The sequence below is a fragment of the Diabrotica undecimpunctata genome, chromosome 8 (assembly GCF_040954645.1).
Source record: "Diabrotica undecimpunctata isolate CICGRU chromosome 8, icDiaUnde3, whole genome shotgun sequence".
In the NCBI taxonomy this organism is placed as follows: domain Eukaryota; kingdom Metazoa; phylum Arthropoda; class Insecta; order Coleoptera; family Chrysomelidae; genus Diabrotica; species Diabrotica undecimpunctata.
Genome location: NC_092810.1, coordinates 23609818 through 23633231, shown reverse-complemented (window position 1 = coordinate 23633231; position 23414 = coordinate 23609818). Strand labels below are relative to the sequence as shown.

Sequence of the window (23414 nt, the reverse complement as noted above, 5' to 3'; positions counted from 1 at the left end):
GCTTAAAGATTTACGAGATATCAAAAGATGTAGGGGTCAAGTAGAAACTGAAAACCATATTTTATATGGCGAGGATTTGAACTTTAAATAAAATAAAACTTTACCAGGAGCAATTGACTCCTAAGTGAACATGGAATGAAACTCATGACCTTATTAATTTTTCACTGACATTTCTTTCAAAAATATGCCTCTTATAATTATATTTGGATTTAGAAGAATTTGTGCAGTCGTCAGCTCTTCTGTGGCTAGTCCATATTCGATAAGCAACCAATCAGGACAAAGCTATCGGTTGAGTCCTGAATATCTTCAAATAATTGTTTGAGCGAACATAGGTACATAACAAAAATTATGAAACAAAACGTTCTATATTTAGATGAGACCTGGTCAGATGGAAGGTCAGGAAGGTGGAGACAAAGCTGTGCATGAATAAATAACTTGTCGGTACAAGTTTGTTTACCTGCCTGGGTCAATATGATCCCACCTCCTCAGGATATTGCTCCCATACTCCACTTATAATTATACACGACTTTTAACTTAATACGATTTTCACGTAATAATTTTTTAAATACCCAGTATATCTGGAATTTAAAATAAAATACAATAAAATACAGGGTATTTCCTTAAAAAATATATAACTTTGATCTGACACGCCGTTATGAAACACTCTGTACCTGTAAGATTTATTGTGATTTTAAAATGTGGGGTTCAAAGCTGCCTACAATTTTTGTAAAAACTTTTTTTGTATTTTACTAGAACAGAACTACTGCGCTTCCCCACACTAATCAATCAACCTACATGATATTATAAACTTTATCATGTTCAATTAAAATACTTTGATAATTAGTTATCCTACATTTCTTGTCACGGAATTTTATTCAATTATATAAGACTTGTATTATGAATCATTTGGTATGAACATATAGATAAGGTGTACGATTCATAATTTTTTAAGTGGTCATTAAATTCATGAATTACTTAGATAAGTACACAATCTGCAAATTTAACTCCTAATGGTGAATATAGTTAGTTAGTATGGTGAATAATGGTTTTATAGTTAAAAATATATATGAAAATGTCACAACAGCCATAAGTCTACATTCAGCAACTAATAAAATAAAGATAAAAAGGGGAGTCAGGCAAGGTGATACCATGTCACCAAAGCTGTTCATTACCGTTCTTGAGTATGCATTTAAAAGACTAACATGGCAACAGAAAGGAATATCCATCGATGGAGGAAGATTAAACCACCTACGTTTTGCGGACGATATCGTGCTTCTGTCAGATAACCTGGGAGAGATCAAAGACATGCTCCAAGAACTGAATGACATACTACAAGAAACTGGGCTGGAGATAAATTTCGCGAAAACCAAAATGATGACCAATATGGTTCCCAGCGAAGAGATACAGATCAATAACAACAAGGTAGAATTAATCGATAAATACACATACTTGGGTCATGAAATCAGAATAACCAGAGACAACCAAACCTGCGAGCTAAATAGACGAATCACGTTGGGATGGGCGGCATATGGAAGGATGAGAGACATTTTTAAAACAAATACCCCAATTCACCTGAAAAGGAAGGCATTTAACCAATGCATCTTACCAGTCTTGACCTACGAAGCAGAGACCTTAACTTTAACGAAAGCTACTACCGAAAAACTGAGGGTAACACAAAAGCGAATGGAGAGATCAATGCCGGGCCTGACCTTGAAAGATCGCGTGAGAAATGAGGAGATACGCCGACGAACTGGCGTAGACGATATTATACTGCGAATCAATAAACAAATGTGGAGGTGGGCTGGACATGTTGCTAGAATGGAAGACGGAAGATGGACGAAGAGATTATTGGAGTGAAGACCAAGAGCCGACAAGCGAAGTCGAGGCAGACCACACACCCGATGGACCGACGACCTAAGGAGAATAGAAACAAACTGGATTGCAGCAGCTAGAGATAGAGAGAACTGGAGACGTTTGGAGGAGGCCTATATCCAACAATGGATGTGAAAATGGGGCTGGATGATGATGATGATGATGGTGAAATTCTTTAGAGCGAGTAGTTGAGATAATTTTAAGAAAGAAAAAACAGGAAATATTTACTTATATTGGAAAATGAGATTACTCTCCACGATTTCCAAATTATTTAAAACTATAAATGTTGATAAGTTGACAATAATGATGAAGAAAAAGCAAGCTTGTCCTATATAAGCAATTGGAGATGTTATTAAGATTGGTGGTTTTTAATCGGTAGGTCTTAACCCAAAGGGTTTCATAAAGTCTAACTCGAGGGATCGTGGTCTTAAACTAGGTAAAATTAAGTGGAGATTATAAGTAGTACAAAAAAAAACAATAACTCCAAGTAGGAAGGCTGTCACTATTTATTCCTTATTTTGTTTTTTTTTGGTTCTATACTAAGTGACATAGAAATCCGAACACCCAGTTTAAATGATTTTATTTTAACAAAATTTTGTATAAGTATTTAATGAAGCATAATAAGTAAATGATTAAAATTTCAAAATGATTGCATTGCTTTAAAGCCCTTTTACCTTTAATAATGTGTGGATGTACCCCGATGTGTTACGCATTCTCCAACGCGCCTAGGCATGCTTCTTATCAGGTGGTCAATGTCCTCTTGTGGTATCTCATTCCAGGCATCCACCAACTCCTTTCGAAGTGCTTGTAGAGTCTGAGGAGGACGTTGCAAATTGAGCAATCTCCTACCCATCATATCCCACACGTGCTCAATTGGTGAGAAGTCGGGAAATATTGGGGGCCATGCTAACAATGTGACATCATTATGTTGAAAGAAGTATATTGTGACTCTTGCAATATGTGGTCGGGCATTATCTTGTTGGAAAGTTGGATTTACCAGGGTGTCAAGATAGGGTAAAAGGTGGGGTTCTAGAACTTCTTGGATATAACGCTGCACGTTCATGTTACCTCTGATGAAGATTAAAGGTGACCTGGAACCATAAGCTATAGCATCTCAAACCATAACTCGAACACTGTGATGAACATGTCTTTCAACAAAAAACTGTGGATTCCTCCTTTCACCACGACGCCTTCTAACCCTCGCTCGACCATCATGCATGCCTAAACAAAATCGAGACTCGTCACTCAAGAGTCAAGACAATACTGTTCCATTCCTGATTTCAGAGTGACCGTTCTCTGCACCACTGAAGGCGATTACGGCGGTGTTCTGGAGTTAAAGGGAAGACCCACTGTGGTCGGTATGAAAACAGGCCAAAACTTCTCATTCGTCGGTAAACACTTCGCATGCCAATAGGTCTTCCGTGTTTTGCAAACCATTCATTTGCAATGGAGCTGGTAGTGGAGAAACGGTCTCGTTAAGGTCAATAATCTTAGGCGGCGATCTTCACTGTCTATTGTTCTACGGCGGCCTCCAGTGCCCCTTGCTCTTTGCGTACGGCCTTCTTGAAGCCATGCCTGACAACACCTAACCACTTCTTTGCACTCTAACTGCAACTTCCCGAAAAGAAAGTCCAGCTTCCCGAAGTTCCATTATACGGCCCCTATCAAACTCACTAAGTTGACGAAATCGTACAGGTCTCCGTACTCTAGGCATCGTAACCAATCATTTTTAGATTGTTAGTGAATTTAAAAACAAAAAGTATAAAAACCGGAATCTCCAACTGATAAGGCTAAAAATTTTATCACTTGTTTTTTTCAGTAAGATCAATAAATTACACCAAATTTTATTGAAATAAAATCATTTAAACTGGGTGTTTGGATTTCTATGTCACTTAGTATATATTTGACAGGCAAACAGCTAAATATTTTTCTAATTGGAACATATTTCTGCTCTTAATTTTTATGTTAATAATTAAAAAGAAAGCTATTTCACAATATGATGAAATAAAACAAGTATTTTCTTGTAGTGCCTGTCGGATGTTGGCGACCATCATGGCAATATTTACTTTACACACTTCTTCTTTCTTCTTAGGGTGCCTGTCCGTTCCGAACGTTGGCGATCATTCTTGCTATGATGACTTTGTTGGTTGCTATATGGAATAGCTGTGTTGAGTTCTTTATATACCATGCTCTCAGGTTAGCAAGCCAGGATATTCTTCTTCGTCCTGGGCCCCTTTTTCCTTCAATTTTACCGTGCAAACTGCATTGGAGTAGTTCATATCTGCTTGATTTCTCATTGTATGTTACAAGTACTGCAGCTTACGGCCCTTCACGATGTTGACCAAATCCGCGGTTGTGTTCATCCTCCGTAGCATTTCTTTTTTGGTAACTTTGTCTGTCCATGGTATCTTCAGGATCCTTCTGTATAACCATAGCTCAAAATCCTGAAGTTTTGATAGAGTTTCCGCCTTCAATGTCCACGTTTCTACTCTGTACAGAAGCACTGAGTACACGTAACATTTAAGGAGCCTTATTTTTGTTTCTAGGGTGAGGTCATGGCTCTTAAACAAGGAAGTTTTAGTCAAGAATGCACTTTTTGGCTTTCCGATGCGACATTTAATCTCTTGGGTGTTGTCCCACGACTCACTGATTATAGTTCCCAAGTAGTTGTACTGTGAGACACGTTCAATTCTCATTTGGTTCACATACAAATTTGCTCCAGTTATGTTTTCCTTGCTGATGATCATTAGCTTGTTTTTTTATTATTTATATCCAGTCCATATGTTCTATTGTATCGGAAAACACTATTGTATCATCTGCATACCGCAGGTTATTGAACTTTACTCCATCTATTGAGATGCCTTCATCAATATCTTTTAGAGCCTCTTCAAAAATGTGCTCCGAGTACAGATTGAATATCAGTGGTGAAATTATACACCCCTGTCTCACTCATTTGTTCATACCTGACTCTATCGACAGCCTTCTTGTAGTCAATCAGGCATGCAAAAACATCACAGCTGACATCTTTGCATTTCTGAAACGATACCTGCACGCTAAATAAAGATTCTCTCGTACCAACGGCGTTCACAAATCCAAATTGATTGGGCGCAATTTGTTCCTCGCATTTCCGGTAAATTCTTTCGTGGATGACTTTTAAAAACAGCTTCAGCAGATATCTCGTGAGGCTTATGGTCCTATAGTCTTCACAAACTGTTGCTTCTGGTTTTTTGGGCAATGGTACGAACTCCGATTTGAGCCACTCTACTGGTATTTTGTCTCCTGAAAAAAACTGGAAAAGTTTCTCCAAGTATTCTTCCCATTCTTTCTTTTTATCTTCATTGGTTATAGTAAGATTGCCTTCATCAACTGTTATTTTTCCGCTGTTGCGTTTTCGGAATTTTCCAGTTATTTTCTACACCTTTCGATGGACATTGAAGTTATCATATCGACTCTCATACTCCTCTATTTCTTGACATTGTTCTGTTTTTTGTTTCTCTTTGGTTTCTCTTATCTTTCTTCTGACGATGGTATGGATTCTCTTATATTCTTGGAGATTGTCTATGTTTTTTTTTTCTCTGATCCACAAGTTTAAGTATTTTATCGGTCATCCACGATTTCCGTTTCTCTGTATCTTTCTTCAGGTGTTGTTCTTTTATTTCTCTCACTATTTCTTATATGATGGCCAGACTTTCCTCTATAGTTCCTGCATTTCTGCATTTTAGCACCTTTGTATTGAGGTTTTCACTCACCTTGAGTCAAACATAGAGATCTTTCAGTTTTCTAACATCATACTTCTTCATCGAGTTACTTGTAACCTTCTTCGTTCTGAGTTTGAAATTATCTACAACTGGTACATGATCAGAATTTATGTCTGCCCTCGAGTATGTTTTGACAGATGTGCAGCTGTTCCTATACCTCTTATTTACTAGCATGTAATCAATTTGATTTCTTATAACCCTTCCCACAGAATCCTGTGGAGATTTCCAGGTGTACAATTTCCTTGGGTGTAGCTTAAACCAGGTGTTCATTATTACTAATTGATTTGTTTCCGCAAAAATCTCCAATGTATCTTCCCGATCGTTCCGGTTTCCTACTCCAAATGGTCCAAGTGCAGATGTTTTGTTAGCCCCTTGCATAATGCTGCTCTGAAAAGATTTGTGGTTACTGTGTCGAACCATTTACGTAGATTTTTCAGCCAGGAAATCTGTTTTCGTTTTCTAACAGCTCTTTTTCTTTTTATATTCTTAATAAAACGTCCTGATTAGTATCAGTATTAAAACAAGTATGGACTAAATATATTGAAGATCTTTTCATTGACACAAGGACAGAACCAAAACAAATCTGGCAGAACCCCTGGGCCAGAAAAAGTTCACATCGAGGATTATGACATTCTAAGCGCATTAACTATGTTTTTAAAAACACATACAAATCTGGCGAGATACCTACAGAATGGCTACTATCGAGCTTTGTACCACTATCAAAAACCGGGAACACCAAACAGCCAAAACATTGAAAACATTTTTAAATATATACATACAAGAATATTCAGAAAATAGTAAATAGACAGCTTGTCTTTGGTAATGGCTTCGGAACAAGAGAAGCTCTATATAGTTTTACAGCTCTTGATTAAAAATGTTGAGATCAACAAAAAGATCTCTATTCGAACCAATAGAGTGTGGCAACATTGGATGGAAATAGCATAGATGGCCAACAGATAAGTAGACGTGTGAGACACGGCTGTGTACTTTCACCATTACTATTTAATATATACTACGAAGAGTTATTTAAACATATTAAACAATCACTTGAAAACTATATAAAAGGGATCAAGATAAATGTTGAAACTATAAATAACATTCGTTAAACTTAAGATACAGTCATTTTCACTGAAATTTACATATCACATTATCTGAAAATGAGAAAGACCTGCAGATACCATTACACACAATTTGAGATTCTGGTGAACATTTTGTTTTAAGAATAAACACAAAGAAAACAAAGATAAAACAAAGTGAGTGAGTGAGTCTGGATTAAGAAGGTCAAAGAGTGAATTGTTTAAAACTAATAACATAAAATAGCTATCATACCTAGGGTATATTTTTAGCGGAGACATATACAGAATCTTTCAGCTAAAGCAGATCCATGCTAAACATCATGTTTAAAGAACATTCAGGGTAAAGTATTTGGCAGAAGAGGACCGGGACGCCGTCGTATCTCGTGGTTGAAAAATCTCCGACAATGGTTTGGGATGACCTCAGCGGAGCTGTTTCGCAGAGCAGTCAACAAAACCATGATAGCCTTGATGATCGCCAACATCCGGACCGGATAGGGCACTGAAGAAGAAGAAGAAAGAACATTCGCGATGGACAGGAATACGCGGTGCCAAACAACTATTTCGTCTAGCTTAAAACGGCGAACAATAGCCAATGCAATTAGTAACGTTAGGGGGAACAGAGGACGCTGGATAAACAAAATCACAGAATGGAGCCCGATTGGAAGAAGAAAGAGAGGAAGACCCCGAAGGTCATTCAGAGATGAAATCGACGAGGCTATGGAGAAAAGAACCCTGCGAGATGGAGACTGGAATGACAAGGAAAATTGGAGAAAACGGTTGAGTGAAGGAAGACAGTGAAAACTGTGGAAATCCTTAGTAGTAGTAGTAGGGGGAACTAACATGGAACACATAGACGAAGATTAGTATTATTAGTTGACCAATTTGTAGCCACATTCAAATTTGTGCAATTATAAAGTAAGGTAACACTGTCGTCAGTTAGGGGTTAGAACTTAGGGAACAAGTTAGAACTAGTGAGTTAGTCTTAACAGGAAGTTTAGCAATATTAGAACTAAATTAATAACCTTTAACATTGATATGCAACATGAACTATATATGTCAGAAAAACCGACAGGTTTGAAGAAATGACTTGAGAAGTGATAGTGCCAGATGCTAGGTATGTATTGGTAAATTTTAAATGAATACATTATTAAATGTTCTTACTTGTTTATGTGGAAAAACGTTGATGTGGCATTTAATACATTCCTGTCCCATATTTGACCAGGAGTTACCTGACATCCATTTTCTTTTACACTTTGGACATTTATATTCCCCGAAACATCGCTTTCTACCTTGGTATGGAGTTTTTCCTTCGCCTTTTGGTCTAGCCTAAAACGTATTAATGATAAGTGAGTATAGTAATTAAACGATACATGTAATTGTCAGAATTGATGCCAACATAATATTAAACTTCGAAAATATGATATATTTTAACACGTTAAACGCCGTAATGCGAAGTATTAAAAAAGTTGCAATCGAATATTATATGGTTTTCACAATCACGCAGCCTAAGATACACGAAACATGAGTTGCAACGGTGCTTCTTCTGGCGTTAATGAGTTCTGTGTATAAGATGCATACTTGCTTCTGGTGACAGTTTACATGTTAAACGAAACGATGATAGCAGTAAAAATGGGGTAGAATGAAAAAAAAAATAATAAACATCGGTTTAAAACGTTTTACTCCTCCCGATTTCCGATCTGGAGCGATCTCTACGATTCCATGCATCTACTTTTATGAGTCGATCTCTAGCATTTTCTTCTTTCACCTGGTTTCTATAATATAATTTGTTTGGGAATTGCAAAGTGTATACAGAGTGTAGTCTTTAAGAGGGAGCGTCATATTTCTGCATTTCTTCTTCCATTGTTCTAATGCTGGTTGTAAGTGTGGGTAATACTTTGAAAACTGGTGAAATGGTGTGAGCAACCTTGTTTTGTACCTTGCCGGTAGAAATATAATGTTTCATGTTAACATTCAAGAAGAGCGTTCATTAAAAACTGCAATGCATCTATCGGTTCTCAATAGAACAACAGAAGTTTCTTCAACGGCAATATTCCAGCCAATGGGTCTATTGAATCAAAATAACAGGTCCTGTGAGTTTTCCAGTTCATTTTCGGGAAACTCAAAATCATCCCGTAGATGTTTGCACATATTATGCAAAACAGCGCAATAAACAATGATTTTTGGAACTTTTGGCAAAGATACTCATACTTTTGTCCATAATATAAGAAATCTCTGCTTTAGATGCCCAAATACTCTTTCAATTATCACTCTTTCTCTGGAATGAATGATATTAAATAATTCCTCGTTTCTGTTTTGAGAGTTTTTGAATGGGCAAAATAATCATGGAGCAATTCCATATCCACTATCCCCAAAAAGGCAAATATTACCTCTAAACCTATGTAAAATTTGATAAATCGAACTTTGTTTCCAAATCTTCGAAGCTTGAACACTTCCAGGCCACTGAGTGTCCACACGTGTAATCACTTCATTTGCATCACACGTTACTTGTACATTTATGCTAGGAAATCCTTTTCTATTAATAAATTCGTCAAATTCCTGAAAGTTTCTTAATACGAACATGGGTACAAGTTCAGTGCACCAATGACTATAGATATTTGGAATCGATTTGCCCATTTTATCCTGGCTTCTTCCATACCTTCCATGCCAGACGGAAACTGTATCCACTAATGTGATTTCTCAAAAATTCTATCAGCAACATTATCTATAGTTTTACATACCGTCATATGGTGCACGCCGAAATCTTCAGCAATACCTGGTTAAAATCCAGTATCACTAACGTATCGCAGAAAAATCTCCATTCTTTGTCGAGAGTAACGTACACCTTCTCTGGTTTCATCTAGCTGTGGTAAAAAATAATCTGACCTGACAGAAAGGTTATACTTTTCTATACGCTTTCAAAACGCAATAGAAACTTAGATTTAGTGGGACTTATTCATTTTCTTTTTCTGTATTTTACATTTATTATTTCACACCCCTTCCTTTAATCGAACATTATATTCTTTAATTCAAAAATATTTAATATTGCATGCACTAAATACATGTTATAAAATAAATTTAATATGAATATTTACTATTTAATATCAAAAATATATCACAGCAAAAAAATCGCCAATTTTTAATTAATTTTCCGCTCACCCAGATAAAAAAAGAGCGAAATTGGTTCATATTTAACGAAGATGTGAAGTTGTTCCGCCGTGGACTTTAAGTGCGTCGGGACTACAGAACCAGCCAAAACCGAGCTGATTCGGCTACTCGAAAAAATAGTCAACTTTACTCATGTTCTTTGACTATATATAATGGTTTTTTTAAAAATAAAAATTATATCCTCATAAAATATAGACATTTAACTATTGAATGGTACCAATTTTAATTCTTAACTATTATAAACACAGCAACTGGGATTTTTTAAACAAATTAGGCTACCTTCGCTTATATTGATCGTAGAGAACTTTTTTTTTAATCATTTATCTTGATTTCAGCTATAAAGGCCGGTTTTCACGCTACGTCTTATTGTACGTTTTGTTGGATAGGACAAATCCTATACAATAAAACGTGGCATGTAAACAGCAAAACGTACGTCTTGTCGAATCAAAATGAAATCCGTCAGATCGTAGAAATGATGGGAGAAGCATAGTTTTGAGAGAACTGATAGGATAAAACGTTACGTGAAAATACATGTTCAGACAAGTCGTCCGATTTTGACTTATTTGACGACTAGTTCCACTGCAGTTCGTTTCATTTTTCCCAAAAAAAGCCTAATAATGTTAGATTTGCTGCAATGCACCCACGATTTTCTCGGAGAATTTATTGAATTGGATAACAGTTTTTAAGTAATTATGTTTTAAAACCAAGTAGATTGCATTACAGGTTTCAGGAATTATTTGGCTTAACGCTGGTTTGGATATTATGATTGTGAACTCGCAAGTCCTTGACGCTGCGTCCTGTTGTAAGATATCTAAGAGTTGCTGTAAGTCTTTCATGGGGTGTAATGGCTTTTCTCATGAGGTGTCTTATTTCAATATGTATGGTGTTACCAACTCTAGCAATTGACAATAGGCTGATGTGTCCATTCGCAAATAATTGCGCCAGTCATCTGGTTCGCCTCTTTTAGTAACGAGACGTGGGAATACTGGCTTGATTTTAGAAGCCCACTCTCTTGACCATCTTGTCTTTTCCCTCTTCATCCCCTTTTTCCTCAGTCGTAGTATCTTTATAGTTGAAGAAATAAAAGAAAGCAGCCGTGTTTCCTCCATAATAAAAAAAAAACACTAAACAAACTTCACACAACTCAAGACTCTGAATTAGAAATGAGGTAGAAAACGGAAGGAAAAACGTAGTGTGTATACACTGGACAAAACGTACATTTTGTCGTACGTTTTATATGACCCACAAAACGTACAATAAGACGGGTGTGAAAACGGGCCTTAAGTAGTATCAATAAGTAAAAAATGCGTGTACTGTATAAAGAGCGCTGTAGCTTAATTAGTTTATAATACAAACGTCGCCCCTACTTTAAAGCAATAAATAAGGGGTTGAAAAACATTTTGAGCAATTATTTTTATTCCTACATAAAAATATAATTGACCAACAAGAGAATACGTTAGATCTATCTTTTTTATAAAAAGTTATGGCCTTGTAAAATTTATAGAGATTTAAGAATTGCAATAGACAATTAAACGTATCTCAATAAGGGACCTATCTGTTCTTAAAAAAATTCAAGTAATACATTTATGAACACATATGAATGAATCGCAACATTAACACGAAAATATTTTTTTTACTATATAGAAAAATATTCAACACCCAATTCGTTTACAGTTTTATGGCCGTAAATAATGTATAAAAACTATTGTAGAGTAATAATTTATGAATTTTTTAAATCAAAAGTAATAGCTCTGATAAAACCAAACTAAAAGTTTTTTTTTTATTTAAACTCAAAATTGAATAACTTAATGTCTTTTAAATAGCTTAAGACTGTCGAAATTTTTTTGGTGAGAACTGTCTTGAGATCATCATCTGTGAATCCGTGGGATCTCCTTTTTTCCTTGGGCTTAGGGCTTCCAAAATAGCTGTAGCCTCACCTGTTAGAATACTGCAGTTGGTTGGTATCGATATGCTATAAGAATTTTCTTTACAGTAGTAGGCAGAAGCGTGACCATTTGGAGTTTTCGAGGCATCGGTAAAGATTTGCAAATAATTAGGATAGTGGTCTAGAATTTCCATGAATAGAGATTTAATTATTGTGGAATTTGTAGTTGATTTGGGATACTTGGTAAGTGTTACGTCAATAGTTAATGGGTGGCTTGTCCATGGGGGATAGTTTGCCTTTATATTTAGCGATACATTGAGATGATTCATATCGACAGTTGTGAGCTTTATTCTTTCTATGACGGGTGTTACGAGTTTTTGGTCTTATTGTTAGGGGGAAGTCCAGGGTTGCAGATGTGGAAAAATACAGGATGCTGTTTCTGGGATGATATCTTTGCAATGTAGTTCAAGGATAGTTGCTGTCGTCTTATATGTAAGGGAGGATTCTCCAGTTAGAATTTGCATACTACTAACCGGACTAGTTTTAAAAGCTCCCAGTGCTAATCTCAAAGGAAGATAGCTACTCCGCCACTGGCCTGTTGTGCTACTCTGTTTTTTGGAAAACATTGATAATTTCGAAGATTTATATTAACTTGTTTAAAATGAGTTTCTTGAAGACATAAGATCTTTGGGCATAATTCATTTATTAATAGTTTTAACTGTTCCAAATGGGTATAAACCCCATTAAGATTCCACTGTAAAATAAAGGAATTGGACATGTTAGAATTCTGCCTGAGATAATTGTTCATCTGTTTCTTCTGTGGAAGAGATATTATTGGGCTTTAGTTTCTTTTTTAATCTAGTTATATTATTTTTTAATTTTGAATTGTGGGTATAAGCGTGAACAAAATTAAGGATCGCAATTAGCTCGGTAGTTTCATTCGAGTAATCTTTTGAAATTATTTCAGGGTATTTGGCATATATTGTATTTTCTAGAAAGTCACATATTTCATTATAATTTAGGATAAACGGTGGTGATCTGTTTTCTATTTTGTCTTTAATTGACTCTAGTGAAAGTAAAAGTTCTTCGCGGGAATTTCTGGTTGACTTTTTTTTTGGTTTGCTTACTACAGGAGAAGTAAATATCTGTGAATCGGTCTGTGGGGTATTTTCGTTAGTGTCTGGAGAAGATGAGATGAACCTTTTTAGTTGATTAGGGACGTTTGTATTAATTGGATTTGGTGTTATTTCTACTGGAGTAGGATTTCTGATTTTGTTTGAGTTTGATGATGTTGGAGTTTTTAAGGAAGATGTTTCACTTCTATTACTTATGGATCCTGTCAGGTTATTGTCAGTTCCTATAATTTGTTATGTTTGGTTATTAGAGGATTTTATTGTAATTAATGTGTTTTGAAAAGTTTCTGGGTGTGCACTAGCAGTGGATGAATTAGCTTTGTCAGAACTTTGTTTGGTTATTAGATGTATTTACTATATTTAATATGTTTTGAGAAGTTTCTGAGTGTGCATTAGAAGTAATGGGGTTTGGTTGGTTAGAGCATTCAGCTTCCTGATGCAATAGTCTTGCATTTTATACAGTTAAATTCTTCTATTGAAAGGTATAAACGATAATTGGTATTATCATAAGAGATAATGAAAGAATCAGGAATAGATATATTGTCTAAAGGTGTAATAAATATTTGCCTTCTAAAACTCAAGACATGTATTGTATTCGCTTTCAGGTATACCTACTCTTAGAAAAGTCATTTTTGAGACGGAGTTTATACCCATCTGATGTAGTTCTTGTTCAATTAACGAGTTTGGAACAGTAGGACAAGCATTTGATATGCCTAGTCTTTGAGCTGGAGAGATAAGTCTTCTTATTTCTACTTGAGTTTCTTTTATATTAACATATTTGTGGGAATGTAGTAGTGAATCGACTGCATTTTTAGATGATAGATATAGACATATTCTATTGTTGGCAATTCTGGAAGCGAAGGATACGTTACGTGGACCAACTAGTGAACAAACGGCGATGATATAGTCATGAACTTTAGTTCCTTCAATACTGGAAAGTATTATAGCTTGTTCTTTTGTTGGATCTTTAAATGTGTTGACAACACTGGAATATGAGACGTGAGATGAAGTGTGAGTAGTATTCATAGTTTTATTCGAAGTCATGGTTGATTAATTATAAGTCCGGCCCTATCACCGGTCAAACTAAAAGTTGTTTATCGGTATTTTTCATAATCAATAAAATCTTGATACGTTTGTTTGTTAATTATAATAGTGCAATTTTATTATTTTTTCTGTAATACTTTTATTCCTTTGTCTAAAAGTAGATAAAAAACTAAAATCATGATATTAAAGTGTTATCTTTTATTCAAACTGTGTACTTTACATGATAACTATTTAGTTATAATAACATCTTTATTTTAATTTTTTATCTACTTTTAGACAAAGGAATAAAAGTATTACAGAAAAACTGATAAAATTGCACTATTATAATTAAATTCAAAAATCTCAAGTGGTCATCATTAATAACACTGCAATAATTTTTTTGTGGTATTTCAGCTTTTTCAGATGATGTTTTCATCAACTAAAATATGAGAAGTGGTAATAATTTAGTTCTCAGTGTGAAATCTCTGGCAGTATTTCTTTATCAGCATTAAAAAATTTATGGTTGACTTTTATTATTATAATAACACTGCCGAGTTGGTATTGGTTGCAAGTTAGTCATTGAGTCGATAATTGAATTGAGCTGGGAATGTTCGCTGTGGAGTGGAAGCGATTATTACGTGTTTATGTTTATATTAAAAGTCGTAAACCAATTATGGTCTTCTCCATGGACGTATAAACATAGATTCTCGGATTCTGTATTAACCATGATCCAGCATTTTTTAACACGTAGTAAAAAACACTTTCACGAGGATACGTCACATACAATAGAAAAAATTTTAAATAGTATTTTATTTTAGAAATTTTTTTAAATACAATCGCAAAAGTTAATGTTTGGTATAATATACATACAAATCAACAATTTTTTTTTACTTTTTGTATGATTTCTTAGTTTGCTAAATATTTCGTACTCTTATATAAGTATTTTGGACCTATTTTATTATAGTTATTGATGCACCAAGGCTGTTACGCCCGGAGAGCAACATAATCCAGCCAGAGGGGCTCTGTCCCAAGGGATTGATATTGCTCTATGGGTATAATCATCTTATTAACACCCTTGATGCATAAATAACTATTAAACCATTGTTTTTTAATTGATAATAAAGCGCTCATTTGTACAATGAGCATTTATACCAGCACTATGGGTCTAATCATCTTATTAACACCATTGATGCATAAATAACTACTAAAGCATTGTTTTTTAATTGATAATAAAGCGCTCATTTGTACAATGAGCATTTATACCAGCAAATCTTGTTTCTCTCTCTTATACACGCCGCACCCCGAGCGCCCGTCCTGTCATAAGCGCTTCATTAATGATTAAAAACAATGTTTTAAAATGAAATAGGCCCAAAGTACTTATTGGAAAATAATAGAACAAGGCTTGAACTTGAATATAGAGCCTTGTTGAATTCAAAAATATGTTTTTCACTTGTATTTTCGAGTCTTGAAAATCGTAATTTTGCGTTTTTCTCAGTTTTAGATAATTTATAACTCGAAAACGATCAAGTTTACAGAAAAACTACAAGAGACTTATTTTGTTAAAAATGATCAAAAAATTCAAGAAAATTGTCAGAGCCGGAAAAATCTATTGTTACAATTTGTTTAAAAAAAAATAGTTTAACACGTTCACGACCAAACGTCACACATGTGTGACGGTGAAGTTTTCGTAAGAACTCCTGACACACATGTGTGACACCGAACTTACGTGATGAAATGTAAACTAAAACTCATGGGAATATTTTTCCGAACGAACCCGAGCTTTTCGCCTTGTCGATATTGGATAAGTATGTTTCATTTTTCCTGCTATCTGAATCATTATCAATTGTGCTTCGTTACATTTCTTAGGAAATCTTCTTAGTCTAAGCATGGCATTTATGATGTACATGACTGCTTTCCTTGGAAAATTTTTTAATGCCCTGTTAGTGATGCTATCTGGTCCTGGTGCTTTTTTTGCTTGAAGTTATTTAATTATTCTTTTGACTTCTTCTGAGGAGGTGTGAGTGGTTCCTATTATTCCTTAGTTTTTTGATAATCTTTTCTGGCTACATTCTACTTCTTCTATGAAATATATATCTTTATCCTGATGGTAGTTTAGCCTGAATTGTCTTTCAAGTGAATTTTTCATCGCTTCGGCTTTTTCTTCTATAGTGTAAACAATGCCATTTTCTCCGTATAGTGGTGAAATAGATTGGTTTTTATTTCTTAGAATCTTTGCGATCTTCCATATAGCCGGCTTGTTTGGGTCTAAATGTTGAAAAAGCTCATCCCAGCATTTGATCCTATTCTTGTAACTGACTTCGTTTAGCTGGTTTGCTTTTCTTCTTACTTTTGGATTTCTAGTTTTGTTTGCTCTTCTTCGCATTCTATTTTTTATAAGTTCTTTTATGGTGTTCTGACTAAGACTACCTCCTAAGTTCAGTCATTTCTGTAGATGTCATATACTGGAATTTTCATTCTTATGTCTTCCGTCATTTTCGTTTCTTTTGTTTCAGAATGTTAATATTTATTTTTAGTCCTGCTTTTTGAATTGTTTTGGATCTGTGCCTGCTGGTAATCTTCTGAATACTAACTTTTAGTCTTTTCGTCATCGATGGGGAAGGCAACACAATATATTTTTTGTTTCTCCTCTTGTAATATTGTATCCCTATTGTAATTTTCTAGCAGTAACGCTTTTGGTCTGTATAAAAATGGAATTTCTGGCCATTTTGTTTTCGGTTATAATTTTTTTTATGACTACCTGGAAAATTTCTTGATTTCTACTGATTATTTTGAGTTCGATTCTTGGTAGTCTTCTTACTCGCTTTTGGACCTCTTCTGTTGAAGATGTTTGTCTATTTTTCATCCTAATTCGGATTAAAAAGTCTTCCTCCCTCCTTTTATGAATTTTCTCGATTTGGAGCTCTCCTATCCCTTTGAGTATAAATCTCCTATTTTTGATATTATTCTTCCTTTTCAAGACTACTGTGACTTTAGATTCACTTTTTTCCTCTACATTTTCTAAGGTGTCCATTTCACCTTCTGACTCAGATACTTTCTCAGTGTTTTCTTCATCTGAGACATCTCCGTTGTCGTTAAGTAATAATATATGTTGTACTATTTTTTATTTACGTCGTTTAGCATAGCCATTCGTTTTCTTTGATTATCTATAGTTTCTTGAAATTTGTCCCTTTGCTTCCTTATAACTCTCATATAGCTCCAAGGCAGCCATCGACTTTTCCAATTTACTTTGTTCTACCTGTTTTTTTTACTTCAATCTCAGTATCGATCCAGTATCCTTTTGATTTTGTTCCATTTTCTCTCTTCCTGACTCTCGAGGGTGGCTTGGGTAGACCTGGCATTTTAAAAATTTCGGTATTTTCATGTTTAAGTTTAGAATTTATTTGACTTACCTCCATTGTCGTTACACCTCCTTTTTTCTCTTCGTCGGCCGTGGTTTGTACACTGGTCCACTTGATTTTGGCCGTTTGCCGCACTAAAACTCGTTAAAAACCGTTTTAAGAAATGTTTATCAATACTTTAACGAATCGACGCCAAATTTCTGTAAACGTAAATAGATGTTAATATTGAGAAGTGACTGCGACTCGCAATATCAAATAATGAACTGCGCTAGTAAAATAGTAGAAAAGTCGAATAAATACAAAATTTTTTACTTGCTGAGTAGAAAACTATAAGTGGAAACGCGTTATCATCTGATATTATAAGATAAAGTGTGCGATCGTCATTATTATTATTGAATTTTCAAGTTATAAGGACTTACAATTCAGCAAAATTCAAAATAGCTTTTGCAGAACTTAATATTTTATGTGTGAGACATACGAATGTGTGTTTCTAAAAGCCGATACTGTAAAAAGTGGTTATTGTCAAAATTTGCTAAACTATTTGTGGATTCTCTACACTGTTCTACTTACATTCCATAGTGAAAATGAAGTAGAACACGAGTAATATTCCATTGTTTTTACTATAAATAGTGTACCAACAATTTTCTACATTGTGAAACATGAAATATAAAGACTACAAAAACAAATCCTCATTGCCGTGTCCTCTTGACCACATTTTGTCTACTATTCCCAGTTCATTAAACTTTTTACTTGTAATTCTCAAAATATTTCTAAAAGCCGCAATATTTTACCTCTTTTAGTAAAGTATTTGATGTAGCATAATCAGTACGTCGTCCTGTCCAAGGTTTCACCCACACGTTTCTCTTATGTCCTTTTCGTTTCGCGTTTTGTCGTCTAATTTGTTTTTATTCACTTCAACTACAACTGCAACTCCCGGTAATACCAGCTCCTCAGACATCTTGCTATGCAACTAGCCAGTAGCCAATTGTGTACAAGCTGTTGTGAGTATACATGGCTAGTCTTGAATAAAGAACTGCATCCTCTGGACTCATTTGCCAGTTAAACAAAAATATTGCAGACATGCATTAACTATCGTAAATCTAGCGAAAACGTCCGTGACATCATGTAAATCGAAAGAAACAAGTTAAAATCACACCTGGATCAAGTACCAATACCAGTAACTACAGGTTAAAATCGATGAATGCTTACCTGTGGACAATCCTTGATGTAGTGTCCCTTTTGGAAACACAAATGGCACAAATACGATGGAGGTGGTCGCTTGATCTGTCTTCTATCCAGGGATAAGTCAGCAAGTTGTTCAGTGATATCACCTAAATGATCACATGCGCTTAGATTCGAGTAAGTTGGACTGTAAAGATTAAAGGAATACTGTTGGTTTGTAGAATAAGCACTCCATGTCGGACTTAGAAGTTTCGTCTGAAATAAAATGATATTTTTATATTGAGCAATCATCAAATAATAAAAAGAACATTAGAAACTAATATTTTCTACATTTCTATAAAATTTAATTTTACGAAAAAGTTTTAAAAACTTCCAATTTGTTCCGGTTATTTTTTTAATGTTATCTGCCCATCTCATCTGTAATCTTCTTCTTGGTCGTCTACCTTTGTAAGGTCGCCAATGTTGTATTGTGGCGTTCCTTCGAACGGATGTCTTTTTGTCTAGCAGTGTGGCCTGTGAAGCACCATTTGAGTTTGGCAGTTTTGGTTGTGATATCTTCGACTTTTGTCAGTCGTTCCACTTCTTACCTGACAGTCATATGCTTAACACTGTCCCTCCTGTTGGGACTAGTTTGTTCATGTTTGCCTTAGATAGGTTCCAAAGTTTGACCTCATCATTCTGGCTTTACAACAATGCGTGGGTTCTAACCTCCGCAAGAATTTCTCTTCAGTCGTCCCTATCCATCGCCTTTCTCTGCCAAGGGTCTCTAGCTGGGTCATTTTGTTCCGTCCACATTACATGTCCTATCCACCTCAAACGTCCTATCTTAATATGTTTTACAATATCAGGTTCCTGGTATATTCTATAAAGTTCGAAGTTGTATCGTCTTTTTCACAATCCATTGTCATTCACTGCTCCATAGATTCGCCTTAGTACTTTTCTTTCGAAACATCCTAACATGTTTTCATTATTTTTTGTTAGAGTCCAGGTCTCTGAACCCTTTAACGCTCACTCTCTCCGTTCGGCTCGCGGAGATAAGAATACGGCCGAGGTCAGAAGGCCCTGCCTGTCGTAAGAGGCGACTAATGAGTAGGAATTGAGAGGTGGAGAGCCGTCGCTTGAGGTGTCGGGTTTGTAGAAACGCACACGGTCGCTTAGGCGACACGGTCACCGGTCTACATTCCTAGTATCCGAGACGAGACTCTCGTGGTACCACTCTACTCTCATTCCAAGAGAACATATCTCTCCATATGTACATATATACCCTGTACATACCTCTCCTGGCCTTGTGTCAGGCGTGCTGTGGGTGCCCCGGCACGTATCCATCAGGAGATTCAAGAGTGGTAGAGGAGAGATCCTCGGCGGCGACCTGTCTACGTGCGAGGTGGAAATTCCTCTGCCTGCTTCGCCTATCCGCCCGTGGGTGGGATAACGGGTAGGTGCGGTAATCGCAACACAGGTACTACGGGGAAGGTGAAGCCCCACGAAACGTTTCTGGTATACGTGGCGTGGCACCTTCATTTTGGTGTCGGACTCGTAGGGGCAGTGGATTCGTTAACGGTCGTGTAGCCGAATGGCCAGGTAGACCAGGGTCCTGCCAGTTGTTTAATTTGAGGGCACAAACGCTTAGCAATGGTATACCTCTAGTATCAAGCGTTGCCAGATGGATCAGTGAACCTAAATGCTGCTGATATTTAAATTAGAGCAGGGGCGGTGTTTGTGTCTACCGGAGGATTTCGTCAGTTGGCTTAGAAGTGTCATAGTTGGCGGTAAAACTTGCCACGTGCTTCTGAGTGGTATTACTGGTGTACCAGTGAACATTTAGACAACCCTTTTTACACTTTTTTGTGTTTGTTGTTTATTTCTGGCTGTTAAATTTAGCTGAAGTTTTTCCCTAAATACAGGTAAGTTCATTTAAAATATGTTTAAACTGTACATTTCTTGAAAGCGTAGTTCAAAAAATTTTATTATTAAAAAAAAACGAGGTATTCAAATGAAATTTTGTTTTGGGAAAAATTATACAAACTATAATTTTTCTTTTCAAAAAATTTAAAAACTGTTTGCGATTTCCAAGTACACAGTGTTAATCTCTATATTCCTTAGATTGGTTTTTTGCATTTTTCAAAAAACAATTGAAATTTTTATGTAAGATTTTAAAGAAATATGTACCTACTTGATCGTTTATTTTGTCAAATTGCTAATCAAATTGAAGTATTTCTACTTTCTGTTACCTTTTTCTATAAAACGACAAAGCTTCAATACTAATTAGTTTTCAGTGTCGTCCTAGGGCGGTTAAAAGAGGGTTCACAAAAATAAATATAGGTAAAATAATATAAATAATTTTTTTATATTTGCATTTATTTCCCAGGATTGTTAAAAATTCTGGAAGAAAAGCGAAGTTTTCAACATGGTTTTGAAAACAGTCTTTAACGCCAGCGGAACTGTTAGAAGAATTGGAGGGAATTACTGATGAGCAAGCCGAGAACTCCGATGTTAATGGAGATTCCGATGCTGATGATGATTTAGACGTAGTAGTCTAAATCATCAGACGAAGTATTTGATACAACTAATAATAGATCATCTTAATGTACACCTACATCCTCAGGTACTTCTACACCACAGCTACCTCGAAAACGAAAGAGTAACTTGAATTTATCAGAGGATAATATAGAAGGTGATTTGGATTCCGATGATTCAGTGGACGATCCTAATTTCATGTCTCCTTCACAGCTTCCACTGGTTTCCCATGAAAGTGAAGAAGGAGGAGCCAATTACATTTTTTGAAAAACTTTAACACCTGAGTTTATGAACTTTTTTGTTCAACAATGAACTCTATATGCCAAACAAAATGGGAAACAATTAGATTTAACAGTGGAGGAGCTTAAGGCATTTATTGGTGTTTTAATTATAATGGGAATTAATACATTACCAACCCTGCGCAAATATTGGTCACGTAATCCTAATTTTCACAATAAAAGAATAGCAGAAATATTTCCTCTCAAAAGATTTTTAAAAATACTCAGGCTTTTGCACCTAAATGACAATCACAACATGCCGCCTCGTGGATCCACAGCTTATGATAAACTGTACAAAGTGCGTCCACTCATTGAACACTGCTATAGTACATTTTGCCGATCGTTTAAACCAAGCCGAAATGTTGCAGTAGACGAAAGCATGGTTGCTACCAAACGGCGTACCAGTCTAAAACAATATGCCTATGAAGCCGATAAAGAGAAGAGTAAATATTTGGGCTTTGGCTTGTTCAGAAACTGGCTATTTATTTGCATTTATAATATACCAAGGTAAAGAAGAAACGACGACAAATGATACTTTAGGAGAACGTGTTGTTTTAAATATTTAGTTAAAGATTTCTTTGGTCAGGGATATTGTATTTATTTCGACAATTTCTATACCACTATACCCCTTATGGAAAAATTAAAAGAGAGATCCCTTTTGGGTTGTGGAACAATCAGACATTCTAGAAAATATGTACCAAAAGAGAAATTGAAAGAAGACAAAAAGCTGGCGATGGGACAAATAGACTTTGCAGTGTTTGACGAGATATCTATCACCAAATGGAAAGATAGAGGGGCAAAAGCAGTTACTGTGTTTAGTAATATGCACAATGCAGCTGAAACTAGCCACGTTCTTAGCACCAATAAAAAAGAATAAAGAGAGAAGTTCTTGAGTGTCTATCTTCTATACTTGATTACAACAAATATATGGGTGCTGTTGTCGGCTTTGATCAAAGAATGGCAGCATATTCCATTTGTTGGAAAAGTAGATGATGGGTGAATCTTCTATATTTCTTTATAGATGCATGTATTGTGAATGCTTATATACTTTATAGAGAGGATCTAAAAAAAACGAATCCACGAAAAAAGCCTTGTAGCCACCTGGATTTTAGGAGCAAATTAGCGGATCTGCTCATAGGAAATTATAAGGCCAGAAAACGGCCAGGACCTACAACTATAAACAGAACTGATTTTGGGAACATTACGTACGTTCCAGTTAAAACAACCAAAAGGAGGTGTAAGAATGTTCTAAACGGGGAATCCAGAAGCGTAGTAAGTATAAATGCCAAGTCTGGGATATAACTTTATGTGTGGAGTGTTTTGGGCCATACCATAACACTTATTCAAGAATCGTTGGTGGTTCCTCTTGCTTCTCGCCTGTTCCCCTTACCACATCTCCCTCGTCTTCCAGGTTTTCTTCTTCTTCCTCCATATTAAGTACTTGCTAAAGTATTCCACCCACCCATTCAATAAAACTTTACTTGTTGTTAACAGGTCGCCATTCTGACTTCTGCATTGTCTTGTGGTTGCCTTGAATTCTTTTCTGTTGATGTTAACTATCTTATAGAATGCTCTGAATTCTTTCTCTCTGTTGAGGTTTTCTATATATTTAAGTTCCTCATTTAGGTGGTTTCGTTTTTTTCTTTTGTGTATTCTCTTTTCTTCTCTTCTCTTTGTCTGGTAATTCTCTATAATTGTTCTAGTTCGTCGGGTAAGCATCTTACTGTAGGTTTCATTTTTTTCTTTTGTTGCATTCTTGCATTCATCGTTAAACCAATGATTTTTACGGGCACAAATATCTGTTCCTATTTCCTCTTTCGCTGCTGCTTCAATGTCTTCCTTTATTCTGGTCCAGTAGGAGTCTATATCTGTCTGGCCTTCTTCATTTACATTTTGATTCCTTAGCCTGTTGGTGATGTTTTCCGAGTACCGTTCTGCAATTGTCGATTCGCACATTCCATTTTTTTTTGGATCAATTTTATTTTCTTTACTGGTGTTTGAAATTCTGGCCCTCAATGTTGAGATCACCAGGCAATGATCTGAGTCTGTGTTTTCGTCTCTAGAACTTCTGCAGTTTATTTAATATATAAGTAAATTTTAAGTTAAAGAAATAAATTTTAACTTTATATTGTATGTACAGGAGTTGACAATAATCAAAATCATTAG

At 35.6% G+C, this 23414-nt stretch overlaps 1 protein-coding gene across 1 annotated transcript in view; it reads right to left on the bottom strand.

Moving 5' to 3' along the window:
• The window catches only part of LOC140447281 (zinc finger CCHC domain-containing protein 24-like), a 66978-nt gene that overhangs the window by 3249 nt on the left and 40315 nt on the right, over positions 1-23414 (bottom strand). The window contains exons 3-4 of the mRNA XM_072539855.1: positions 18481-18708; positions 7868-8032 (exon numbers count right to left, since the gene is read on the bottom strand). Coding sequence (XP_072395956.1) covers positions 7868-8032; positions 18481-18708 — 393 coding nt within the window. The remainder of the gene's footprint in view (positions 1-7867; positions 8033-18480; positions 18709-23414) is intronic.